Source organism: Bos taurus, chromosome 12 (genome assembly GCF_002263795.3).
Source record: "Bos taurus isolate L1 Dominette 01449 registration number 42190680 breed Hereford chromosome 12, ARS-UCD2.0, whole genome shotgun sequence".
In the NCBI taxonomy this organism is placed as follows: domain Eukaryota; kingdom Metazoa; phylum Chordata; class Mammalia; order Artiodactyla; family Bovidae; genus Bos; species Bos taurus.
The window spans coordinates 23020378-23039573 of NC_037339.1; the positions used below are offsets into that span (position 1 = coordinate 23020378).

A 19196-nucleotide genomic window follows, 5' to 3' on the forward strand; every position below is an offset into this window, starting at 1 on the left:
GATCTTAAGGATTCAGATGCCGCTCCACTCTCCCTACTTTTCTGCCACTTAAAGTGAAATTTAATCACATTTCCGAAGGCACCAGGATATTTTTATTTCTCTTGCTCTGCCTCTGTATTGCAGGGACGCTCTGAAGGCAAGGCGTCTCTGCCTCTGCTTTCGTGGTTATGTGATTCTGGCAGGGATTTCAGGATAAGATGATGCAAGGCGCTGATTTAGCGTAGAGTTTAGGAGGAAGGACCCTGGGTGGATCTGATGAGCACATGTGGTGTGGTACACAAGGGAAATCCCCTGAAACTCAGGTGTGAGTGGAAGTGAAGAAACATTGGTTCCCAGGTAGCCACACCCAGTAGTCACCTGGGTGTCTCGTTCTCAGATCTTCCAGTTTCTCTGATGGACCCATAATGTAGTATTTAAGATCTCCAGGGCTTCCCTGGTGGTCCAGTGGTTAAGAATCTGCCTGCCAATGCAGGGACACAGGTTCAGTCCCTTATCTGGCAGGATCCCACGGGCCATGGAGCAACTAAGCCCATGAGCTGCAACTGCTGAAGCCCAAGAGCTCTAGAGCGCAAGAGAAGCCACCACAGTGAGAAGCCTGTGAACTGCAGCCTAGAATAGACCCTGCCTGCCACAACTAGAGAAAGCCTGCACGCAGCAACGAAGACCCAGGAGACAAATAAAATTTTTAAAAAGTAAAATGAAAAATAAAATCTCCAGATGCTCAACAATTTTTTTTAAAAAGCTTACTGTCCAAATACACACTCTGATATTATAACTTATTAAGATTGCAGGAGGTATTAACAATAAAAATAATAGTAATAATCAGTTCAGTTCAGTCATTCAGTCATGTCCGACTCTTTGCGACCCCATGAACCACAGCACGCCAGGCCTCCCTGTCCATCACCAACCCCCAGAGTCCACTCACACTTATGTCCCTCGAGTCAGTGATGCCATCCAACCGTCTCATCCTCTGTCATCCCCTTCTCCTCCTGCCCTCAATCTTTCCAAGCATCAGGGTCTTTTCCAGTGAGTCAGCTCTTCACATCAGGTGGACAGAGTATTGGAGCTTCAGCTTCAACATCAGTCCTTCCAATGAACACCCAGGGCTGATCTCCTTTAGAATGGACTGGTTAAATTTCCTTGCTGTCCAAGGTACTCTCAATAGTCTTCTCCAACACCACAGTTCAAAAGCATCAATTCTTCTGCACTCAGCTTTATTTATAGTCCAACTCTCACATCCATACATGACTACTGGAAAAACCATAGCCTTGACTAGACAGACCTTTGTTGGCAAAGTAATGTCTCTGCTTTTTAATATGCTGTCTAGGTTGGTCATAACTTTCCTTCCAAGGAGTAAGCGTCTTTTAATTTCATGGCTGCAGTCACCATCTGCAGTGATTTTGGAGCCCAGAAAAATAAAGTCAGCCACTGTTTCCCCATCTATTTCCCATGAAGTGATGGGACCAGATGCCATGATCTTCGTTTTCTGAATGTTGAGCTTCAAGCCAACTTTTTCACTCTCCTCTTTCACTTTCATCAAGAGGCTCTTTAGTTCTTCACTTTCTGCCATAAGGGTTAGTAATAATAATAGCTAGTAATAGCTAGCTTTTCTCCCTGGGTGTGTAGTTTGGGCTGCTGTTCTGGGTGTGCTGCTTTTTCATGAGTTTGAGCATCTGTGCAAGTGTGGGACCTCCGAAAGGTACTTTCTGGTAAATCCCTGAGTTGATGATGACTAGCACTGTTTCCTTGGAGGAGGGAATGGGAACCCACTCCAGTATTCTTGCCTGAAGAAGCCCCATGGACAGAGGAACCTGCTGGGCTACAGTCCATGAGGTTGCAAAGAGTCAGACACGACTGAGCCACTCAGCACAGCACAGCACTGTTTCTATAGGAGGCAGTAAATAGTACCTGCGAGAACTCTTTTCTTCTTTGTTCCCCAGCTCCTCACCCTAAAGGTGAAGCTAAAAATGTTTCTATGGGAACAAGAGAGATAGAACAGAGCAAATTAAAATTATGGCTCTTTAATGAAATCTTTGTGGGAATCCAGAAGATAAATGCATGCCATTGGATAGAATAGAATCAATGTGTAACTCAGGAAGGGTTTTCCCCCTAAAATCTGAGACTCATAAAACATGAACTCATGTTTGAGTAGAGAGCTTACACAGCAGTCAATTACCCATCACATGCTTGTCTAGACAGCCCTTGCCTTCCTCCCACTCTGGCTACAGAATGAATGAAGATGTGCTGTAATTTACAAGGCTGGTATTTTCCTATCAAAATTGACTATAACATATCTCCTTAGACATGGTGCAATTTTGAGCGTTTTGCAGATACATATCTTTTCCAGAAAGTAAATCCCTGCTCCCTTGGACATGCAGGTTATGAAGAATACTTTAATGCTTAGCTTGAGTGTATCAGCTCTTACCAATGGACACATATACATTGCATTCTCTCTACATTCCTGGTTGCCTCCTTGGAGAAGACAGGGCAAACAAAGAAGGTGTGGAGTCTTTTAAGGATTTCTTGCCTCCTCTAATACGCTGAAGTGGCTCCAGTGTTCCACACTAGACCCTTGTACACTTAGGTATCCTATGTGTTTGGGCGGAAAGGGTATCATTCAACTCTCCAGAGAGTTCTAATCCAACTGTCCAGTCTCCTAAACCTAGAAATTAAGGGGCAGGAGAGGTAGAAAGATATAGTCAGCCTGGTTCATTAAGGTCCAGAGCAGCAGTTCTTGAGGAGAGAGACTGGGTCGGTTCACTGAGCTGCAGTTCTGGAGACCGAAGGCATCAAGGTGGGTGCTGCTGCCTGGGACGCTCTGTGTGCAGACTCCGTGCCCAGCCTTTGGGCTGGACTGGGTTCCACCATTGCACGTGCCTCCATACTATCTACTCTTTGGGGAATTACCCATGGGGAACCCCGTTCCTGAGATCTGCTTGTGAACAGCGCCCCCTGGAGCACATCTCAGGAAGTACAGTATAAGTGGGGCTCTGAAGTCGTGTCTAGGATGGGCTGTATCCTCAACATGGGTTATTGCCTCTGGTCACAAACAGAAACAAGCCAAGAGCTTTCAGAAGAACCCCACCTCACAAACTGTCTTCCCTCAGCCTTTTTACTTTTACATTTTTTGCCCAGCAATCAAGTTTGAGTTCTGCTTTCTCTTTTCAGACACACGTGTTATTTTAACTACTTGGGGATTGGGGGCAGGAGGAGAAGGGGATGACAGAGGATGAGATGGCTGGATGGCTTCACTGACTCTATTGACATGAGTCTGAGTGAACTCCGGGAGTTGGTGATGGACAGGGAGGCCTGTTGTGCTGCAATTCATGGGGTCACAAAGAGTCAGACACGACTGAGAGACTGAACTGAACTGAACTGTTCCATTAAAAGTTTGAATCAAAGCTTTCGTATGTTTTAGGTCAAATGTTTAAACTCTATTTTTAAGGTGGGGGGGGGCAACACTTCTGTTTGGTAACTTCACAAAAGAACACATGGATGCAGTACCATGACAGGTTCCTTTTGTTCTTGGTTTTCATGCGTAGGTAGACTAGATGGTCTGAATAGGAAGAGGTAGGAAAGAATTTATTCAAGAGGAAAAAGACTTCTCAAACTTCTGCACATGGTATTTAAGAACACAAAAGTTTTTTTCTCTGTCTACTGACCCTCCCACCTTCCTACCTTCGTTATTTGTACAGCAAAAGGGTTGAAATCTAATATGCCTGCTTCTTCTCTACACAAACTTTGCATTGACACCTTAACTTGATGAAAAGTTTAAAATATCACAGTGAAAGATGTCCTGCCTTGATAAATGAAGGCAGCTAGCTTATATACAAGGCTGGGAACTCAGCAGTGATCTGGTGAGGAGAGAAATAAGCTGGAAACCAGCAAGGCTCAAGTTCAAAGGCAGAGCACAGGCAGGCCGAGTACACAAGGGAGTTTAGTCAGCCTGCAGGACCAGCTGAAGGGTCCTGGTGTTTGTTCAAATGAGCAGTACTGCGCACAGTAGGAGGTGCTGTGGCAAAGTTTCTGGGTGTTGAATGAGGATGGCCCAGTGGGCTCCCACCAGACTGCTAGTGGTTTGCAAGCAGAGAGGAACTGAAATGTGACCCATACCTGGAGCCCTTACTCAGCTACCCTAAGGCCAGGGCAGGTCAAAAACATCCACTTTGGGAGCATGTTTATGGTAAGTGATTGCTCAGGAAAAATCAATTATCTGAATTGATCAAGTAAATGTATTGGATCTCACTCCCCCTCATTCTCCAGGGGGATGAGGTCGCCAAGAGAGTGACAGATTGGTTCCGCTGGCTCCAAAATTGAGAATGCTAGATCTGTAAAATGCAAGCCTTTAATAACTAAAATAGTGCCAGGTAGACATAGGCATATGGAGTCTTCTAAGAATACTGGTAAATTCAAAGATGCACCATATAGCTTATTTCTGCACAACATGTAAGTTCTGGCAAAGACAAGGACTATCTGACAACTGGGGAAATTTTTAATATGGATATTCTTCCTAAAACATATCTGCGGAGAAGGCAATGGCACCCCACTCCAGTACTCTTGCCTGGAAAATCCCATGGATGGAGGAGCCTGGTAGGCTGCAGTCCATGGGGTCGCTAAGAGTCGGACACGACTAAGCGACTTCACTTTCACTTTTCACTTTCACACATTGGAGAAGGAAATGGCAACCCACTCCAGTGTTCTTGCCTGGAGAATCCCAGGGATGGGGGAGCCTGGTGGGCTGCCGTCTAAGGGGTCGCACAGAGTCGAACACGACTGAAGCGACTTAGCAGCAGCAGCAGCAGCAGCAAAACATATCTGAGCCAGGAAAAAGTTTTGGAGTTCAATTCAAGCTCCATCACTGATTTGAGATACTGGGCCATTGACTTATCTTGCATGCAGCACAGGGTCCTCATCTTCAAAATGGGAATGACAGATTTGTTTCTCTAATTTCCTGAAGGCATCATAGGCAAAAATGGTTACATGAGATGCTGCTTCTAAACTGTTTAGCACCTGCTTCACAGGCTGTCCACAACCGCTATTATATAATTGTTAATTTCAGATCTCTATTCTCAGCACTAATATTGTGTCTGATATCCACAAATGGGTATTTATTGTCTGCTGGGCTCCAGACATCATCACACTGAGCACTGGGATAAAGGGGCAGACAGGCAGTCACATGGTAGACACTAAAACAGTAATCAAACAACTGAATGAATAAATACAGCTCCTCGAAAGATGAACTGATCGTTGAAATTTCATTTTTATTTGTAGTAAGCAGGGTTAATTTTTTTACATTTATGTATTTATTTCTATGTCCTGTGCTCAGTCTCTTAGTCCTGTCTGACTCTTTGTGACCCTATGGACAGACTGTAGCCCACCAGGCTCTTCCGTCCATGGAATTTTCCAGGCAAGAATATTGAAGTGGGTTGCCATTTTCTTCTCCAGGGGATTTTGCCGACCCAGGGATCAAACCCTTGTCTCCGGAGTCTCCTGCATTGCAGAAGGATTCTTTACCACTGAGTCACCGGGGAAGACTCCTTATTTATATATATTAGGCCGCAGTAGGTCTTCGTTGTAGCATGCAGGATCTTTTTATTTATTTATTTTTTTTTCAGTTGTGACATATGGGATCTAGTTCCCTGACCAGGAATTGAATCTAGATTCCCTACATTGGGAGCACAGAGTCTTAGTCACTGAACCACCAGGGAAGTCCCAAGGCTGGGTTCTTTGTACCTGTTCTGTCCCTTACTAACAGAAGATGCACTAAAAACTAATTTGAAAGTGAAAAGTCGTTCAGTTGTGTCCGACTCTTTGCGACCCCATGGACTGTAGAATCCATGGAATTCTCTAGGCCAGAATACTGGAGTGGGTAGCCTTTCCCTTCTCAGGCGATCTTCCCAACCCAGGGACTGAACCCAGGTCTCCCACACTGAGGGCAGATTCTTTACCAGCTGAGCCACCAGGGAAACCCAAGAATACCGGAGTGGGTAGCCTATCCCTTCTCCAGCGCATCTTCCAGACCCACAAATTGTCTCCTGCATTGGAGGTAGATTCTTTACCAACTGAGCTGCCAATTTGAGACACCCTAAAAAAATCAGCCACACCACTCCCACCCACCTTCTCCCTGGGGCTGCCCTGGAACACAGCCAGGATACCTTTTCCCATTGAATGTGCAGGTGGCTGTGGTTTGCTGCTTTCTGTCCCATTAACCTCTATTTTATCTGTCAAGAATAGCATCCCCCATTGCTGAAAGCAGTGGTTTGCCAACCCGGTGGGCTTGGAGTCCTATTTGATGGAGCATTACAGAGAGCAAAAGGGAAAGTTTAAAGGGATTTGCTCCTCTAATTTCCTGAAAGGATCACAGACAAAGCTTGCCCTCTAGTAAAATGCTTTGTGTTTGCACTATAATAACAAGAATTTATTGCCACCACAGGGGAAAGGAGAGGCCAAGGAAAAATAGTCCCCCATTTCCTGGTTTTCCTTTGTTTCCATTACTACTCACAGACTACCGTGCTGTTTAAAGCATATAAACTTAAACAGCTGCTCTTTCCTAATAGCCTAATGTACTCAGAAAGACTTTTTCTATTACTGTAAAACACGTGCTAATTTCTTATTATTGAGCATGTGGGTTTTACTATGGAAGGACTCATGCTCAGGAAAAAGAAAAATCTTTCTTCTTTGAAGAAGTTCAAGATACATTTACATTGTTAGTTTCATGAAAAAAAAAATACACAGCAGACATATGTGTAGAATATACAAGGAATGGCTTCAAGAGAGTGCAATTGATGTGAGCGATACTTACGAATCGGTCTTGCTAGAATATAAGTATTTGAAACCAAAGATGCTATCTATTTTGTTCCCCCTGGGGTCTCCTGTAACATTGTAACACACGGAGTGGGTGCTCAAGATTTACCTATGGATGAAGGCCATGGCACCCCACTCCAGTACTCTTGCCTGGAAAATCCCATGGACAGCGGAGCCTGGTAGGCTGCAATCCATGGGGTCGCTAAGAGTCGGACACGACTGAGTGACTTCCCTTTCACTTTTCATTTTCATTCATTGGAGAAGGAAATAGCAGCGCACTCCAGTGTTCTTGCCTGGAGAATCCCAGGGACGGGGGAGCCTGGTGGGCTTCTTTCTATGGGGTCGTACAGAGTCAGACACGACTGAAGCGACTTAGCAGCAGCAGTTAACTATCTCAGCAACTGGCATGCTGCAGTCCATGGGGTCGCAAAGAGTCAGACACGACTGAGCAACTGAACTGATTGTTGAATATCTCACATGTCTATATGCCAGCCTAGACAAACATTTGAAGAGGAAGTCTTGAGGCTTCTAGCTCTCAAACTCTGGAGGTGCTCACACCCAACCCCATCTCTTGCTTGCTTACACAAACAGTTGGCATCCCCATCTCTTACTTGAACACTTTGAAAAGTGTTGCTCAGTCGTGTCCGACTCTTTGCAACCTCATGGACTGTAGCCCACCAGGCTCCTCTGTCCATGATATTCTCCAGGCAAGAATACTGGAGTGGGTTGCCATTTCCTTCTCCAGGGGATCTTCCCAACCCAGGGATTGAACCCGCATATCCTGCATTGGCAGGTGGATTCTTTACCACTGAGTTACCTGGGAAACCCAAACAATACTTTAACAAGACCCAGATTTGCCTACGTTTCCCCATTACATTCCCATCCCCATGATGCAAATACACTCTTCCCTGGCCTCTAGCATTCATCTTTGGCTAACCCCTGCTCATCTGCCAGGTCTCACCTTAAATTTCACTTCTGCTTTAAGGCTCTCCATCACACAACCTCACTGTATAAAATTCCTTATGATTTGCTGTCTTAGCATCCTGGATGTTTCTTATTCAAAGCACATATCACAGTTATCATATAAATATCTGAGTTCATGTGTGCTAAGCCGTTTCAGTCGTGTCCAACTCTTTGTGACCCCATGGACTGTATGTAGCCCACCAAGCTCCCCTGTCCATGGGATTCTCCAGGCAAGAATACTGGAGTTGGTTGCTGTACCCTCCTCCAGGGGATCATCCCAACCCAGTGATCAAACCCACACCTCTTATGTCTCCTGCATTAGCAATAATACTCCCTTGATGAGATGATGGCTCCTTGATACTGGGAACTGTATTTATCATTTTCCAAAGTAGATTCCCAGCACCCAATGAGTCCTAGTTAGAGTGGTCACTTAAAAATATTTGTTGAATTAATGGATGAATGAGAGAAAGAAAGAAAGTGCGAAGAAGGGAATAAAGAATCAGGGGATGGATGACTTAGTGTTTCTTTAGATTTGTCTAAATTTTATTGACACATCTAGACCTTAGCATACTGATCTTGACCATTGTTTTGCTTCTCAAAAGATGAGTGTGTGTGTGTGTGTGTGTGTGTGTGGTGTATGTATTTTTATGTTTTTTAAGTTAGATTAAGGGTTGGCCATATTTCTATATAATCCAGAATACCAGAATAAATCCATATTGATTTAATAATGATTTACCTTATGAATTACCTAGCAAATGAAAGTCTGTATATCTGAAATAGAGGAATAATTTTCTTTTAAATCACACTGAATGTTAGTTGCTCATTTTGGATCTTAGCCAGTTACTAAATTTAAACCACAAAATGTGTAAACCATGCACATAAACTAGGATCTGCGTGTGGTTAGTAACAGTACTGTGTAACATCCACAAACACTTTCAACAGTGGCACACTTCTTAAGTACCTTTTGTTTTTTTTGTTGGCCTCACCCCGCCGCGTGTGGGATCTTAGTTCCATGAGCAGGCATGACCTGCAGTGGAGCTGTGAGTCTTCACCACTGCACTGCCAGGGAAGTCCCTTCTTAAGTACCTTTATCTGCTGCCCTACTTCTCCATTTTCATCTGATGGACAGTTGGTCTGATGAGTTGACTACGTTTTATAACACAAATAAGGAAGACTCTGTAAACATAGCAATTATTAGGAATGACACACACACCCTTATCAAGACAAGGAGTTAATTGGCCTCGGGAAGATGGTGGCTCAAGGAGGATGTGCTGAAGGCTCCATCCTGATTCTTGAGTCTTTCAGGGAAGGGCAGGACTTGGGTGGGTAGGTAGATAGGTGGGTGAGTTAAGCCTCCGACAGCCAAAGAAACTTCACAGAATCTTATCATGATAAAGGAAAATAAAAAGGATTGTGTTCCTTTGTTCTTGTCTGAAATCAGTGGTATATCTACTTTTCTATCCTACAGCATTGCTGTTATCGCCTATTAGTTACAGGAGGGTTTTTTTTTTGGTAGATTCTTTCACTCTAGCATTATCTTTCAAATGGATCACCTCCTTAGAGTAGCCCCTTTGCAAAAGCTGTGTCTATATTTAGGACTGTATCTCTATTTTGAAGTTTTTTTCTAAGGTACCTCATTATGCATATGAGTTTGGGTGATTTAAATCAGAACTAATACCTTCATCTCTCCTATCCTGATGGCTGTTATTCCTCCTTTTCTTCAGCTGTGGGTATGAACAGCGCAGCTGGGGAGAATTGGTTTCTGTTCCTTAGCCAGCAGGAGACACAGGCCTTGAGGTCCTTCTGAAATGCAGACAACCACACTGGCTTTCTTCCATCTTGAGATAACTTTCAACCCTTATTATCATTCGAGTAAGACTGTATTTCTAAGGAGAATTTCAGTTTCACTTTGGTACACCAGGAGCCCACACCTGGGGAGCAATAACAGAGCCTCCTGTAGAATCAGCCTGACCTGTGCCTGCTTTCTCTCCTTCTCTTGTGTCCCTAGGTAAGTGTGAAATCGGCTGGGCCTACTACTGCACAGGAGGAGGGGCTGCTGCCGCCATGCTGCTCTGCACATGGCTGGCTTGCTTCTCAGGCAAGAAACAGAAGCAGTACCCATACTGAGATGGAGCCGCCAAGCGCAGACAGAGGAGAACAAGGGCCACAGGGACCCCGAGGGACCGAAGCATCCAGCTACTCTCAGAAGGCGGAGGAGTGCTTCTAAACCATACGATGCAGATGAAATGAAACCCAAAGGAATCAGAAACATCTTACCACACGGAAGGGTTGTGCAGGACTTGCAAAAGCAATGTAGAGCATGGAATGATACAGAAAAATGGACCAAAGGCTAAAAATATTGCAGGGTGTTGGGTGTTTCTATTCCAGAGTATTGTTGATGTAGAACACATACACACACAGAACAAATCTATATATGCAAACAAGGTTTTTGGTTTTTTTTAGGATGATGACTCAGAGATCAAAAGGGCTAGTAGAAACAGTATTATGTTAGGAAGCAGGGTAACCCAAAAAGGTTCCCTGTAAGTCATGGCACTTTTGAAAGCACACAAGCATATACAGACATACCCATGCAATCACATGCCCAAACGCAGACATTTCCGTGGTTGCACAGACTGTACAAGATGTTTAGTGGTGCATTACTCCTCTGTTTTCTTTTTAATACACATTTAAAATACAGTATTATCACTTTGTAAAGCATACATTAAACCTAATCAATGGACCAATAAGCCACTTTATCAGTATTTTGTATACCCTGCATAAACTCTTTACGCCCTCAACCTGTTTTCAGTGTTTATGCAGACCTTTAGAATTAAGCCTTTGTATTTCAATATTATTCCAAAAATATGCAATATTTCTCTGAGTAGTTTCTGCTGTGATATTCTTACGAAGTAAAGGGGCGACTTTGTGTCCACCATAGGAGAGAATTCGATGTGAGAGTAAGGAGAGACATTCTCCAGTCATTAGATCTTGTTTTCTTTCGTCCATTATTGTACTATGCTGTACCACATTTATTCCAATATTCATTTTGTAAAAAGTAAAAAGTGCTATTTTGTTTGTATTTGAAAAGCTCTGTGAATAAATTTTCTCTTTGATCAATAGCTCAGTGTGTCATAGAGTGTCATAATTCAGTTATGGGGTTTGCTTCTTAATTTCCTAAAGGTAGCCTTTCAACTCCAACACTTTTGTAAGTTTTTCATTTTATTTTTAGGCCTCCTATTCATTCACTCACTAGTCATCCAACCAGGCATTCTTCTTGGCACACAAGGTACTAACGGTAAAGTGAAAGTTGCTCAGTCATGTCCAACTCTCTGTGACCCCATAGACTGTAGCCCGCCAGGCTCCTCTGTCCATGAAATTCTCCAGGCAATTCTACTGGAGTGGATAGCCATTCCCCTCTCCAGGGGATCTTCCCAACCCAGGGGTTGAACCCAGGTCTCCTGCATTGCAGGTGGATCCTTTACCGTCTGAGCCACCAGGGAAACCCAAGATTACTAGGGTGGGTAGCCTATGCCTTCTCCAGGGGATCTTCCCAACCCAAGAATTAAACCAGAGTCTCCTGCATTGCAGGTGGATTCTCTACCAGCCGAGCTACCATTAAAGGTGAGTATGACATAATTCCTGCTTTCAACCTAAATTCTTAGCTACCAGAATTCTAACTGCCTGTACACTGCACTTCAATCATGATCAAATCCTTATGAGAGAAGAATTTCAAGTCTGTTTTAGATGAAGTTTGAGAATCTGGGCAATATTTAGAAGTGGTTGAAAGCAACAAAAACCAAGTCAAGCATGGTTCAGTCTCTGGATGACGACAGGGTGGTCTCAAGCTGACCGCGACGTGCTGCCCCTCCACTTTTATAAGGGGCTACCTTTCTTCGGTGCTTCTGTGCCAGGAGCAATGTCTTTCAGGCGTCTTGGCAATTTAGATCCTCTTAACCTCCTATTCCCAGCCTAAATCCTTGACTAGAGTGAAAGATCTGCACCCTTTGACTACCCCTTAAGAGAACCAACTCTTTCAAAAGCAAAGATTGGATGATGGGTATTCTTCTATTAGGCAACGCTGAGTAAGCATGAAATCCTTAAAACTCCTGGTTCAATTGGTTTCCAAATTATATATTGTTCATATTTGGAAACTGAACATTTCTGTTTACACATATAAGTATATTTTTATTCTTTCAACGCATATTGAGCAATTTAACTTGAATATCCAAATATCACCCTTGCTTCTGGCACTTCTAATCATCCACGGTGAGGACTGATGCCACCCGGGAAGAGCAATACAAGATTCTGGCCAGTAACATTCTGGACTTTCTGAGGCTTTGTTGCTATGGAAAAAGTCGCTCTGCTCTCAGATGCTTATTTCATCCTGTGCTGAATGCCGTTTGATTGTGTCTCATTGTCCACTGAACAGGGGCTTCTCCACTCTGTGGCTTCCTGCTGGGAGGAGACAATTGCACTTTGCTTCCTCAATTAGCCCATCATTTTCACGTATTGCTAGTGTCTTTCAAATTTCTTTAACTGCACCTTCTTGTCAGAATAGTATTATGACTTCCTAAGCTCACATCATCAAATTGGGAGTTCTCAATGGAATTCATTAAGGTCTAATTTCTTGGGCAGATTTAATGATAACATTGTCATTTTTATGTAATCTGCAGGGTTTTAGACATTAGCGAGCCTCACTGGAATAAAAAGCTGATCACTCTGACATGATGAGAAGTCAATTGGCACACGCTTATACCTCCAGTTCTGACTAGTTGTAATTTTTTTGTTATTGTTGTTCAAGATGTCCCAGGGCTTGGTGAGCAGCATCTGATGTATTAGGAATTGTATAAAAAATCTAAAGAATTTTTATATTTTGGTACTTCTTTTCAAATGAAAATCAGCTTTCATGAAATAATAATATTAATAATAGCAATAATGATAAAATCTCTGAGAATTATCTATCAGGGACTTCTTGCTGATATAAGGGGCTGCATTCAGAATCTCACAGATCCCTTGTACATGCTTGTGAGGTAAGTGGTGGGGGGAGGGTTTCCTTGTTTTTAAGGAAGAGAAAACAATGCTTAAAGAAGTTAACTCATGAAACTGAATTGACCCTTCCAATTTTCAACATATTCATTTGTGTAACAATTAATTTTTGAGCTCCTACTGCTTACTAGGCATTCTGCAGGCATGCTAAGTCTCGTCATGTCCAACTCTGGGAGACCTTATGGAGAGTAGCCCACCAGGCTCCTCTGTCCATGGGATTCTCCAGGAAAGCATACTGGAGTGGGTTGCCATGCCCTCCTCTGGGGGATCTTCCTGACCCAGGAATGGAACCCCTGTCTCTTAACGTCTCCTGCATTGGCAGGCAGGTTCTTTACCACTAGCGCCACCTGGGAAGCCTGCTAGCCATTCTACTACTATGTATAAAGCACTCCATAAAGTGCAACCCTTGCTCTATGGGGGAAAACGAACAAGAACATCAGTGGTTACATGTCCCGGGATGTCAGTTGACTCTCAAACACAGGGAGGAAGTTCCTCCCAGGTAAAGAATTGTTTACCCTAATTTATTTATTAAAGATACATTTAAAAGATATAAGGAAAAAAAATAAATAAAAGATATAAGGAAAACAAAGATGATAAGTGATGATTTTCTGCTCTTCAGAGACATCGTTAAGAAAATGGAAAGGTAAGCTGAAGACTGGAAGAGTCAGCTATCTGGCAAAGAACTTACATTCAGAATATATGAGGAATAATAAAAAGACAAACAACTCAAGTTTTTGAATGGTCGAAATAAATGGAATATTTTACGAAAGAAGATATACACAAATGCCAGTAATCATGTTGAAAAGGTGTTCACCATCTGAAGAATATACATACATGTATAACTGAATCCCTGTGCTGTACACCTGAAACTAACCCAATATTGTAAATCAACTCTACTTCAACAAAAAAATAATTAAAAAAAGAAAACCTTTTTGCAGTCCTTCATAATGGAATGAGTTTGTCATAATGTTACCGAAAAAACTTTGTGGGTCTAGCTGCTCACTGCTCAAAAGCCAGTAACAGGCCAGGTTGATGGAAAGGAAAGTTAAGTTTGCCTTGTTTCAGATGGGGACACAGCTGGGGAGTGGGGTGGGGGAATAGGGGTTGGGGGGAGGGTGGCAGACATCTATCCAAAGGCTGACTCCCGCCCTGACGAGGGGTGGGAGCAGTTACAGACAGAGTTGTGGGGGAGGGACCACTTGCAGAAACAGCATAGTCATCTCTGACAGCTTGAAATTGGTCATCAGTGGTGTGACTAGCCGGAGAAGGCAATGGCACCCCACTCCAGTACTCTTGCCTGGAAAATCCCATGGACAGAGGAGCCTGGTAGGCTGCAGTCCATAGGGTCGCTAGGAGTCGGACACGACTGAGTGACTTCACTTTCACTTTTCACTTTCATGCATTGGAGAAGGAAATGGCAACCCACTCCAATGTTCTTGCCTGGAGAATCCCAGGGACAGGGGAGCCTAGTGGGCTGCCGTCTATGGGGTCGCACAGAGTCGGACACGACTGAAGTGACTTAGCGGCGGCGGCAGTGTGACTAGCATCATCCTGAATGTTTTAGGTAAAGTCCGCCTTTAGTTCCACAGTCCACTTGTTCCCATTTCTTTGCAGTCCGTTCTCAGAATTGGGGCAGCTCATGTCGTGGGTGCAGTCTGGTCATCGTGTAGTTAAGGTCTCCACCTGGGGAGTCTCTATCATACAGCTCACAGGATGTGGCTCAGAATGTTATCTACGTCCTTGAGAAAGAACGAACGGTCCTTGACTATGCTTAATGACTACATTATTACGTAATCTCTTTTGACTGTTTTCCGTTGCTTCTGCATTTCTCTGATTAAACTTATCCTTTGATAAAGTTTTCCACAGGCAAAAGGCAGGCAGAGAACATGGTCGGGTGGTGGGGACGAGGACCGTAGGGCCCTGCTCCACCTCAAGAAGACCAAGTGTGCAGGCAACCCTCTTGGATACAGGGTTTCCCTCATGTGGAGTGCATCCCTCCAGAGAGCCTTCTTAGAAATGCTACCAATAGATCGTGATGACAGCTTTCAGCAAGCTTACTGGATTGATAAGAAACTGCCTGTCATCTGAAGAGTAGTTTTTGAGGGGACAAAATTGTACTAATTCCTCAGAGCAAAGCAAGAGGTTGCCATGATCTGGCTCACTGCCCTAATACCTACCAACGGGGTCAATGAGAAAATAATTGATTTTTCCCTGGAAGAGTTCGCCTGGTGTGGAAAAAGGACAATATTCTCATGATTCAGATCTTCTTTACTTTGGTATCCTGAGTGCCTGTGTCAATTTTTGTACACACAAGTGATCATTAAAGAAAGCATTTGGATCTGAAAATAAACGGCAGTGATGAAAAATGAGAAGGTTTTTAATGTGAATGAGAGCAGGGAAAAAACATCATTCTATCAGGCCATCTGTGGCCACGCTGAAGCTAAATTACTTCCATGAGCAGTTGGATCTGGAAACTTCCTCTTCTATTTTTTTTTTTTTTTTTTCCTTAACAATTTTCACAATTCCACTTCTCTAGGATTTGGGGAGGAACTGTTGCTTGTCCTGTTTTTGAAAATTATGCTGTGTCTTCTACACAGGATTGTCTGCTCAGCCACGGTGTTTTCTTAGGGCCTCTGATATCCTGGTAGTTTTCTTTTAATTATTTATTCATTTAAAAAGTGTTTACTGATCACTTAGTATGTATCATATGCTCTAATAGCTTCACTGTTAACATATTTTATATTTTACCATGGCTCTTAAGTTTCTCTGGGCTTCCCCAGTGTCTCAGATGGTAAAGAATTCGCCTGCAATGTGGGAGACCTGGGTTTGATCTCTTGGTTGGGAAGATCCCCTGGAGAAGAAAATGGCAACTCACTCCAGTATTCTTGCCTAGGAAATCCCATGGAGAGGAGAAGCCTAGTGGGCCACAGTTCATGGGGTCTTAAAAGAGTGAGACATGACTGTACAACTAACTCTTTCACTTTAAGTTTCTCTATGCATTTAAATTCTTAAAATGAGTATTCTTTGTCACAATCCTGTTAGCATATATTAGCCTATAATACCAATCATAGTATTTTTTGTAATGAGTGTTTAACTTGTAACTCACATAGAAATAAGCTTCAATAGGAAACATTTTTTATATGGGCTGTCTGTTTTAATGCACTCGTCTAGGATGAATTATTATTTGCCTGAGGGGAATTTTTAGTCATTAGTTTTCAAGCCACTTTACTGACAAACTCCAGGTCTTTAAGGAAGCCTTGGGGTTTAAGCTAATAGAAAGAGCTGGGTGGATTAAGGCTAGTTATAACACGGGATTTATGTGCCCTTGTTTGGCTAAAGCTTCACGCAAATGTCAGAGATTAAGACCTTCTAGCTCAGAGTGCCCAAGAGTTTGAATGTTGATTCCACCATGTATCTGTTGGGTGACCTTGATCAAGTTTCCTTACCCTATTTTCCGCATTTATGGAACCTGAATAATAGTCTTACCCTCTTAATGGAGTATTATGAAGATAACACAAGATAATCCATGGAAGAACTGTTGGTCCCTGTTTTCCATTGGAAGCTCAAAGGGAAGGTTCTTGCCAGTTTAGTTTGTCTTCTCTGTGATCCATTTACTTTGTCCTCTGAGGTCAGATAAGTTCAAGAATGCCTTCTTCCAAAACTCAGCTCTCTAGTCCTAAGTCTTCACGAGTTTATTTCTCTACATCGTTTTGTTTTCCTCCAGCTACCTTGAAATATGTTGGCTTTGATATTGCTGGCCCAGCTCTCTGAGAGTCTAAGCTGAGCTTTCTGAACCTTTATCTGTGTTCTCTATGACACCTGCCTCCTCTGGGCTTTGCCCTTTGTCATGATGAGCAAGGGACTTTAAAGTCTTTGGGCAACAGGAATGAAGTAAATTGCACAAAAATGACATATGGACAAATTTCAATTTGTGCAAAATGACGTACAGAAAAGCTTTTTCACTGAGGCATTTTCAGAAAGAGCAGAAGTCTTGAAACAACTTAGATGCACATCGGTAGGGAACTCAAATAAATGATGGTACATTCGTAGGTGGAAAGCTATACAGCCATTTAAAAGCAGCACTTCTGTACTGATACAGAAACAGCTTTAAGATCTAAGAGAAAAGAGCGAGATGCAGAAACTTTATGCTAAAATTTCTGCAAACATTTTTAAAGGATAAATGTGTATTTGCTTTATACCAGTGGAATATTTCTAGAAAGATAAATAAGAAACAGATGATAATAGTTATCTCTGGATAAGAGTCATGGGTGGGAGGAAAACTTGCTTTAAGTGCCCTTCATATTGTTAAACTTATGGCTATATTATCTGTTGAAAAATAGCTAGATTACCTATTTTATTTTTTAAAGATAAAATGTGGACTTTAGAAAAAGTCTTTGTTGAATTTGTTACAATGTTGCTTCTGTTTTATATTTTGGTTGTTTGGCCCAGAAGCATGTGGGATCTTAGCTTCCTGACCAGGGATGGAACTCACACCCCCTGCATTGGAAGGTGAAGACTCAACCACTGGACCACCAGAGAAGTCCCCCCAGTTTTCCTTTTTTTGGTTGCACTGCTCAGCATGTGAAACTGCCAGCCAGGGATTGAATCCATGCTCCCTGCAGTGGAAGCACAGAGTCTTAACACCTGAATCACCAGGGAAGTCCCAAAAATAATTTTAAAATAACACAAATGGTTTATTTAAAAATGTATAACCCAGCTATGAAAGGATGGATATGCCTATTGTCAAAATCTATAGGAAATAACCTTTTCAATTCCATAGCCTATTAGAATTCACAGCCAGCCCCCAAATTTCTGCAAATCCCCAGTGTGGGGGAGGGCATGTTTTTTGAGGCTACCTCTTACACACCCAGATTCTGCTTTTGTCCTTAATTTCTTTGCCCCTAATATAAAACTCGGTGCTCTTTCTTGTTTTCTATAAAAGAAAATTACTCCCAGTAAGCATTTATGAGTTTTTGTAGGTTTTACTGAAGATTTAGCAGGTGAAGCTGGAGGAGAGATTTACAACCCAGCATTGCAAACAACTATAAAGGGAACAGCACACTACCTTCCTTCGTTGCTTTCTGTTGTGACATTCCACTAAGTCCACCAACCTGGTCTCTTCGTTGAACTGCTTCCTCTGGCCTCTTCTTTTCTCTAAAAGAGCAAACCAAATTCTTTTTCTCTCCTGCATAGTCATTCTGTGTTCCTATTTCATGGTACCATTGAAGCATACTCTAGGGCTCTCTTCTTCACTTGATTCAAAAAAAGCATTATTTTCAAATTAAGGCAATTCTTACTTGGAAAGAAATTTTGCCATCAGCTCCAAAATTATGTAAAAATGCACAAAATTGCTAAAGTGACAAAATCGTTATTGACCTACATGCTCCAGTCAGACTTTCAGTGTTCAGTTCTTCAGGGCCTTCTTCCCTTCTCCACCATCACCTCCCTGGGAAATCTTGTGTATTCTCCTGCCTTCAATTACATCCATATTCTGAAGGCTCCCAGAGGTATTGGGTAGGCCAAAAAGATCATTCAGGTTTTTCTGTAACATCTTATGGGACAAACACTTTTTGGTCAACCCAGTACATAGCTGGCCCCAGACCTCTTATAGCTAACTGCATACACAACACCTCCATTTAGCAAACTCAGAGATTTATCAAGCCCACTGTCCAAAACTGGATTAATCTTCCTTCTAAACCAGCTCTGTCCCCAGTGTTCTTTGTGCATCACACATCTGTAAACAAAGTTGCTCGTGTTTGGAACCTTAGTCATCTTGCATATATCCTTCTCCCTCTTCCACATTAGTTCTGCCCCTTAGATAGTTCCACTTTCTTCATCTCCACTGATTCTTAATCTGTTAACAAACAGATCTGAGCTAAGTTAGCCAACCCCACGTTCAAGTTCTTGTTGCAAACATTGAGAGTTTAGGATGTTTGGAGATTACAAGAGCTGTAAGTATCTCCACAAGTTTACCACCAGATGGGATGTTATGATTAAAGCAAGACTCCCACGAGATTCTGCCACATAGACAAACATTTGTTTGCAAGTTAGCACAAAAACGGTCATCCAATCTGTTCTACTGATTTGTACTTAAGGCACTTAGAAAAGTACTCAGCAGGAAAGGTTCACTTGAGCAGACGTGTCGATATTCAAGCAGCAGGATTCAACTCACCTTTTGGAGCAGAGCCCTCTGCTAAGCAGTGGGACAAAGAACCCAGTATCTGGTTACCAAGACTGAGGTTGAAAGTGAAAGTGATGTGGCCATTCCCTTCTCCAGGGCACCTTCCCAACCCAGGGATCAAACCTGGGTCTCCTGCATTGCAGGCAGATTCTTTACCATCTGAGCCACCAGGGAAGCCCAATCGAGAGCTAGGTTACCAGTT

General features: G+C 42.8%; 1 protein-coding gene across 2 annotated transcripts in view; it reads left to right on the plus strand.

Annotated features, from left to right (window-relative positions):
- The window catches only part of LHFPL6 (LHFPL tetraspan subfamily member 6), a 234291-nt gene extending 223405 nt beyond the window's left edge, over positions 1-10886 (plus strand). For both annotated transcript variants that reach the window (XM_005213639.4, XM_005213640.5), the window contains exon 4: positions 9776-10886. In XM_005213639.4, the coding sequence (XP_005213696.1) occupies positions 9776-9894 (119 nt within the window). In that variant the 3' untranslated portion in view covers positions 9895-10886. The remainder of the gene's footprint in view (positions 1-9775) is intronic.
- Positions 10887-19196: the final 8310 nt, after the last annotated feature.